At 37.9% G+C, this 8369-nt stretch overlaps 1 protein-coding gene across 2 annotated transcripts in view; it reads left to right on the forward strand.

Moving 5' to 3' along the window:
* The first annotated feature begins 1740 nt into the window (after window positions 1-1740).
* Window positions 1741-8369, forward strand: part of LOC110116398 (protein LIKE COV 2) — a 54404-nt gene continuing 47775 nt past the window's right edge. The window contains exon 1 of one of the 2 annotated variants that reach the window (XM_020849943.2): window positions 1741-1977. In XM_020849943.2, coding sequence (XP_020705602.1) covers window positions 1873-1977 — 105 coding nt within the window. In that variant the 5' untranslated portion in view covers window positions 1741-1872. The remainder of the gene's footprint in view (window positions 1978-8369) is intronic. The other variant, XM_020849942.2, reaches the window with a different exon arrangement.

Here is an 8369-nt window from a genome sequence, read left to right on the forward strand (position 1 = left end):
CTTTGAACTAATCGTATAAGATAATCTTGAGATGGTACTAAACGATCAGAGTCAGTAGATTGAAATTTAAGGCTTTTTGAGCGGCTCTCTATTTAAGCTTTCAGAAAGTCTTGCCTAAAAGACTTTTATGTTAAGGTGTTCTGAGTGGGAGTTAAGAGGTGCTTAGGAGATCTTTGGGAGAGAGAAGAGAGGGAGAGTTTTTACATGGGAAATTTGTGAGGGATTCACAAGGTTGCTCAAAGCAAGGTTCTTCCTCGTCTTCTTCAAGCTTCTACCTTGATCTTTTGGAGGCTTCAGGAAGATACTCTACAACACTAGTTCTTGGTTCTCTACCATCTCCATAAAGGAGAAAAAAAGATTTCAGGTTCTTTTCCATTACTAGTAGAGTTAAAAAGAGTAAGGTCCTTTGTCGCACCGAGTTGGTGGAGGAGATTTTGTAAGGGCTTCTCCGCCTTGCTATGGGGGCAAAAAGAGAGATGTTAATTTTAATGCAATACCTGAAATAGAGGGTTCTGAAGAGTGGACATAGATTAGTTTGGAACGAACTACTATAAAATTTGGTGTATTTGTTCTTATTATTTTTCGCACTTTTATTTTTCTGTGATTTATAATGTGGTTGACAAACTCTGATTTTCTGCAATTATGAAATTAATTTTCTTTCGCATTAGGGGATTAAATATTCTGTTTTGAGATATTGAAAAAGTTATAAAAAGATTTTATTTTTATTAAAAAAAATATTTAGATTACCAATTCACCCCCCTCTTGGTTAGTTTCGGCTTGTTCTTAGAGGTCTCACAATCTTCTCGAACATTAAAAAATTTAATACATACAAGTGGTCTTAGATGGGATTTCAGGTGCAAAGATAAATTCAGCTTCCATTATTAATTCACTCTTGTTAATGAACATGGTAATAGAAAGCAATAACTAGGATGTGGTAGATGACATGTAGAGGCAACATGACCAAAGTGGTCAACAAGTGATACCAAACAAATTGATGTTAGAACATTCCATCATGGAGGTGCCATACAAGTTGAATGAGGCATTGAATGCAAATGAATTCATATAAAGTTGTTAGATATTTATTGGCGGGGTTGTTTAGAATTGGAGATCAACACATGAGGCAATGTCATGCTAATCTAAAGTGAACTTGAATGGTAATAATAGTTGATCAAAATTGGGTTGTCATTAGATAATGTGGGTAGCTATTAATTGTGAAAAACAAGGCATTATAAGAAGACATTTAAATTTATATTCTAAGAATAAACAAGATAAGAATAATTTATTATTTTTATACAAGATCATGTTCATCGTGAAAGATAGGATATTATAGAAAGACGCTTAAATTTATTTTTTTTAGACTAAGAAAAAAATTTATTTTTATTCAAAAAATATTCTCTATTTTTACATTAAAATTTTATTATTTTGTTAAATATTTAAAATAAACTCATAGTTTATAAATAAATGGCTTGACGTAAATTGAATATAAATTAAACTAATTTTAAAAATAAAATCCAAGTAATTAATTTCACATTGAAAATACTTCTAAATTTTTGTAAAGAAATAGTTAATGAGAACTTTCAAATTTGATGTTAATAACATACAAATCAAAATTTTGATCGTAATTTTAAAATTTTAACAACAGAGATATCTGGCCCTAAAAAAAATACTAATTTATTAAATTCCAATATCAAATACTTTGTTTGGGCAATTGGGATGCCCGTCGAGACCTCAACATTTGGTAAATTGGGGTTTAGGCTTCGTTTGGCTAATTTTGACGTCTCACTACTACGTGAAAACCGTGCCGACTCGATACTTCATTAATTCCGCCGGTTTCCCTGCGGTTTTTTGAGATTTGGCACCGGGAGAGAGGAAATGGCGGAGGAAATGGTGTCAACTTCGACACCCTTGAGCCAAGTAGAGGATTGTGAAGACCCCGCCAAATCGCCCCCAAATTCTCCCAATTCCTCTACTCGAAAGGTACGCCAACCTTCCTTTACTCTTTCTGGCCCTCTTAGTTTCGTCGTATCTGATCCACCTTATTTGTTTTATGATACTGCTTCTTGTAGATCCATAATAACCTCTGAATTTTCTCACAAATAATATAAATATAATCCGTGCAAGTGAAAATCATTGGACTGAAGTCTCTGACATAATTTGCTGCTATTTGTTCACTATTTGATTCTTTAGAAGAGTGCAAAATGTATTGACTGGTTCAGGTAAATACAAGAGAATTGTGCTCAATAATGTTGTTGTCGTTGTCCAAGGAGTAGCGATACTTTGGTGGCATAAATCATGATATAGGGAATTGTCATTCATGACAAAGGTAGAGGCAGTTGTTTGGGAATTATGGTACTATGTATGGGGAAAAGTGGGATAGAGTGAGAACAGCTAGGATGGTCCCATAATTCTCCTAAGGGTTCACATATTAGAGTAAGAAACCCGCAAAGGAGGACCTTTGGATCAGTTTATTGAGCTGATGGAAGGTCCGCTTTTGCAGATGTTAATTGACTGTGGATAAGAATAAATTGACAGATGGATAAATTAACTAATAGAATAATTTAAGTTTGATTGTATAAGCGTACGTGCATTGTCAGGAGAAAGGATGATTCCATTAAGTTCCAAATAGCCGAGTTACACTCCCTGAGCCTCTTCCTTTTTGTTATAGTGCTTCTCATAATACAGTGGCAAGAATTCCACTCCATGGAAAAAGTGGGAGTATTGTATAATCGAGTGTTGAGAGGTTTTCTGTTTATGAGGCGAGGTATAAACCTCTAAGTGGTTTGAAGCACAAGTGATGTAGGACTACAATGCTTGCAATATTTTATTAAAAGCTTGCACAACTTATTGATTAGAGAAATAACAAATAGAACTATTAGCAAATAAAACGGTGAATCAAAACATAAGAGCAGTCACTTTCGTTTAGGCTAAGTTGCATATCAAGAGATTTGAGCCATCAAAATATCGTAGGAAAATAATATTATGCAAAGTAGTAGCTTTCAACAAAAATCCCTAATCTAACAATAAGATTTAGAAAACAATGAAGTGCGCTCAATTCCCTACGTTTACTAAGCTCGGCAGAATCGGGCAAACGCGTTCTGCATGACTACAATCAAATCACAAGAACAGATTAGATTTAAGAAATACGAGAGAAGGAAAATTAGAAAACCTTCGTCAACGATCGGTTGCAACACTCGATGATCTCAAGTTGCTCATAAATAGCTTCAACCAAGGTGTCCAAGATGCGTTCTATGTAGTCCTCAACCGTATGATCGATCCTCGGGTTGACGTCGAATAAGGTTGAATGGAGAATATGCATGAAGCCGTGTTCGTCGTAGACAAGTCCGTAATCAATGTCGGGATCAGCCATTCATGAATGCTAGATGATGATTCCTTCCAAAGATGGCTAGTAATCTTGAACTCCATTGAAGAGAAAGAAGTTTCTCGTCAACTTGTAGTGGGGGTGACTAGGTGCGGCCGGCCAAGGGATGGAGGCTTAGGGAGAAGTTAGGTTCAGATTTTGTTGAGGGAGAGGTGCCAATCAATCCTCTAATAAATCCTCATGCATGGAGTTAATTAAGAGGAGATGGAGAGAGGTAGGGGGCGGCTGTATGAGGGGGAATTAGGGAGATTTGTTTCCAAATCACAATGTTTGCTTTAGGAAAGGAAATAAGGATGTGTGGGGGTTATGAGATTTCGGCCAAGAGGATTGGGAGATTTGGAAATCTTTCCAGAGAAAAAAAGGGGGCTTTAGGAAATAAATACAAGGGAGTTTAATGAGGGGGGGGGGGGGGGGGGCGCGGCATGATGGGGCTAGGGGAATTAAATTCTAGGTTTCATGCTTGCTTAATTTAGGTTTAGGAATTAGGAAAGTGTTTAAATAAATCCAATTTGAATTTGAAATTCAAATAGATTTGAATTAATAACTTTCCTAAAATAGGTTAATTAAATTAGCAAAGAATTTAAATTTCAAATTGATTCCTAAATTAACTCCAACCAAATTAGGAAACCCAAGGAGGGTGTGAGAGGTGATGGGGCCGGCGGTTTTGGGTGGAAACCGTGGGTGGGGATGTGGGGGAAGGGGTCAGGTGAGCAAGGGGGGAAAGGGTTTGGGTTTAACCAATGGAGAGGAACTTATGTGGTGGTGGTGGAGGGATGTTAAGTGGCCGGCAGCAAGGTTTGGGAGAACCTTTACCGGCGGCTAGGTTATGGAAGAAGGGGTCAATGAGAAAACAAACAAAAGATAGGGAACCACGAACCCAATCATCTCCAAGGTTGGTGATTCGATCTCCCTCTCCTAGGGATTTCTCTCTCAAACGCTCATTCGATCTCACAAAGAAATCAAAAGGGAATAAAGCTTATCATTCATTCATTAATTAATTTGAAAAGAAGAACAATGGGGCTATAAATAGCCTCTTATAAGATTCAAAACATAAAGGACGACAATGCCTCTAGGGCGTACATATGACCTCCCTTAATAAAAGAGTACAACGGAAAACTAGAAGAAACAAATATAATATAACATCATAATAAGAAAATACATAAAACAAATAAAAAATGCAATGACTCAATCGTGGTCGTAAATCGACGGCCACGTCTCTGATAGACATTCCATGATCTAATGTCCCCATCATTCTCCCGGGGTGGGAGAAAGCTCGACTCCGTCGAGTAAGTGTCTCTGGTGCTCTCGTAGATCTCCATTGTATCGGGGTCAATCTGCTGCAACTCCTTGCGATCCAACCAAGTATCCTCTAACTCGGGCTTACCTTTCCACCTTATCAAGTATCTCCTTCGTCCATCTTCCATTGTGGATATGATATCATCACTCAGGATCGAGTCTATCTTTTCTGCCATGGGTGATTTGTGAATATTTGGTAGTGGAGGTAGGTTTGGGTTCTCATATGGTGGGGTCACACAAAGCTGCTGTATGAGTGAATTTGGTGGGTTGAAATCAGGACCTTCATATGCGACTAGATCTTCTATGTTAAAAAAGGGATTGATGTTGAATTCTGCAGACAGATCTACTACATAAACATTATCATTTATTTTCTTAAGTATTTTGAATGGTGCAGCTCTCTTAGCATGCAGCTTCTTAACTGTTCCCTACGGGAACCGTTCCGGACGAATCCGCACCATCACGGAGTCACCAACCTCAAAAGTTTTAAATCAACGTTTTAAATCCACATATAGTTTGTAATTATTATTGTTCTTTTTAATTTGTTGTGCAATTTCTTTATAAAGTTTATGCAAATGAGATCCAAATGATGATGCAGACTCAGAAATCCTATACATAGAACACATAGGTATAAGGTCTAGTGGCTGTCTAGGTTTGAACCCGTATACAGTTTCAGATGGACTTAGGCCCGTAGTTTGGTTAATAGAATTATTATAAACAAACTCAGCAGTGGGCAAAATGAAATCCCAGTCCTTAATGTGCTCCCCAACCAAAGACCGTAACAGGTTTCCCAAACTCCTATTAACTACCTCGGTCTGACCATCCGTCTGTAGGTGAAAGACAGTGGAAAATTACAATTTAGTGACCATTTTAATACACAGAATTTTTTAAAAATAGCTAGTGAATTTCACATCCTGATCGGATACAATGGTTTTGGGTAAACCATGTAAATGGACGATCTCATTGAAATATAACTTCGCAATGTTAGAGGCGTCGGATGATTTAGAGCAAGAAAGAAAATGAGCCATTTTGGAGAACCGATCAACTACAACACAAATGACGTCATTTTTATGGAGTGTCTTGGGCGGGCCTAATATAAAATCCATGCTAACATCCTGCCAAGGACAACTAGGGATAGGCAGAGGAGTGTACAGACTCGTGTTTTGCTTGCGTTGCTTGGTCAGTTGGCAGGTGTGACACCAACTAACCATCTGACCGACATCTCTCTTCAGGCTGGGCCAATAGAAGTGATACTCCATGGCTTCGATAGTTTTGTCCCGACCGAAGTGCCCAGCGAGGCCTCCGGCGTGGATTTCCCAGACAAGAAATTCCCTAAGGGAGGTGCTAGGGATATAAAGCCTTTGAGCTTTGAAAAGATAACCATCCTCTAATAAGAAATCGTCCATAAGGCACGTGCTGCATGTGGATAAGAGAGAGTAGGTCTCATTGAAGTCGGGGCATTCCAAATAGTCCCTCTTTATTTGGTCAAATCCCACGACTTTTGCTCTCATCTCAATGGTATTCATCATACGACAACTGAGAGCATCGACCGCTTTATTTTTAACTCCCGCTTTATGTCTAAGGGTATAGGTGTACTCCTGAAGGAACTCGACCCATCGACCGTGGCGTGCATTTAATTTCTTTTGAGAGTTGATATAACGCAGAGCTTCATGATTCGAGAAGATGACAAATTCTTGCGGGAGCAAGTAGTGTCGCCAATAATGAAGAGATTGGATAACAACGTAAAACTCTTTGTCTTTTTTTTTTTGAAGAAGTGCAACGTTTGCATTAATAGAACCAAGAAAAGAACTACATACAAGTATTCAAAGTATCACATTCCTTCTTGATCAAAATCATCAATATGGAAGGGATACTATCAAAATAAAAACTATCAAAGGAAAAACTATTTTCCAATGCCAAAGTAGCACAACAATTAGCTACTTTATTACAAGATCTATGGGCATGATGGAAAACTACTTTATTAAAATCATTAAGGAACAATACCTCATTTGTATCTCTACAATTAAGAGGCCAATTATTCTTCTTCAAAGAATCTTGAATGAAATGGATAATGTTGACATTATCACTCTCAATGATGACCCCCTTGCATTCCATCATCCAGCCTTTAAGAAAATTCTTCACCGTAAGGATTGCTTCCATTTCAAGTTGTGCCACATCCCAATGAATCTTCTTCTTGCCAAATGCACAAATCAGACGTCCTTTATGATCTCGAAAGACCCCACCAATACCTCCAAGATTAGAAGTAAGTAAAGAAGCATCTAGGTTGATCTTAATCCATTCTTTCGGTGGAGGGCACCAAGTGTTTGATGACTCCCTAAGGAGGTTAGTACCCCAGCTAGAAAGATAAGGAGTAGACTTGGAAACAGCTAAAAACAAAGCATTGGAAGCAACCAAGGATGCAGGCAATGCCTCCTTACCATGCTTCACATAGTTTATGTTCTTCCAAGATAGATAAATGACCGAGCAATACAATTTTGCAATTCCACAATTGGACATTGAAAGCCTTTTAAGTTCATGAAGACACTCCTCCAAAGAGTTAAAAACAGGAATCATAATACCCAATTCTCGTATCTTCTTGATGATCTCCACCATATACTTACAATGAACCATAATATGTTCATAAGACTCCACCGCTTGGCATCCTCTCTCACAACTATCCAGCAATGAGATTCTATGATTCTTAAGAAATAGGTTAGTTGGAATTGCAGCCTTGCCTAGCCTCCACCAAAAAATTTCAACCTTCTTATTGAGTTTGAGCTTTCGCAGCCATTTGAAGTATTCTACATCAGCAAGATTATATCTGTCATTCAGCATTTGTTCATAAACTAGTGCAGAAACTGTTTTCCCTGAACACCACTTCAGCAATTCTATATTGTCCTCCTCCACAACCTTGGTTTGGACTTGAACAATCAATAGAATTAGCTCTGAATGAAAGGCCCTACGAAGTAGTTCAGAATTCCAAGTCACCATTGAAGTCAAAAGCTGCTGAACAAACATTCTTCCAGCACATTAACAGTCCACATAAGTTGGCCATCGATTGATGCTTTTTATCCAGCAACCAAGCATCATTTAAACACTGATTTTATTTCCTTTCCCACCTCCATCTAATAGCCTTCTTCAAATTTCTGCCCCATCCAGCAATATCTTCCAAGCAGTAGATGTGATTAACTTATGATCATCCTTCATAATCTCATCTCCATATTTTGCTTTTAGAGTTCGGTGTAATAAAGAGTCCTGTTTTTGAATGAAACTCCAAGCCAATCTAGATCTCAAAACCAATTTCTCAATAAAGGAGATTGCAAACCCAACCCACCCATACTTCTCGGCTTGCAAATTTCACTCCAAGCAACATAATGCATACCCTTAGCCCCTCACTCTTATGCCATAAAAACTTCTACAAAGTTTTTCTATCTCATACAAAACTCTTTTGGGAACCAAAGAGTGAGTGATTAAGAAATTTGGCATAGAAAGTAAAGAAGTTTCAATGAGAGTAAGCTTATTCCCATTGATAAAGACTTCTTACCCCAAGAATTGAGTTTGTCCATGACCATACTCAAGAGTTCTTGAAAATCCGCCACTTTGCTTTTCTAAGTGAGATCTTGACCCCTAAATACTTTCATCTCCTTGATCTCACTTAAAACCAATGATTCTGGTAATCTTCTTCTTTAAAGGGTAG

This window comes from Dendrobium catenatum, unplaced genomic scaffold (genome assembly GCF_001605985.2).
Source record: "Dendrobium catenatum unplaced genomic scaffold, ASM160598v2 fragScaff_scaffold_1243, whole genome shotgun sequence".
Lineage (NCBI taxonomy): Eukaryota > Viridiplantae > Streptophyta > Magnoliopsida > Asparagales > Orchidaceae > Dendrobium > Dendrobium catenatum.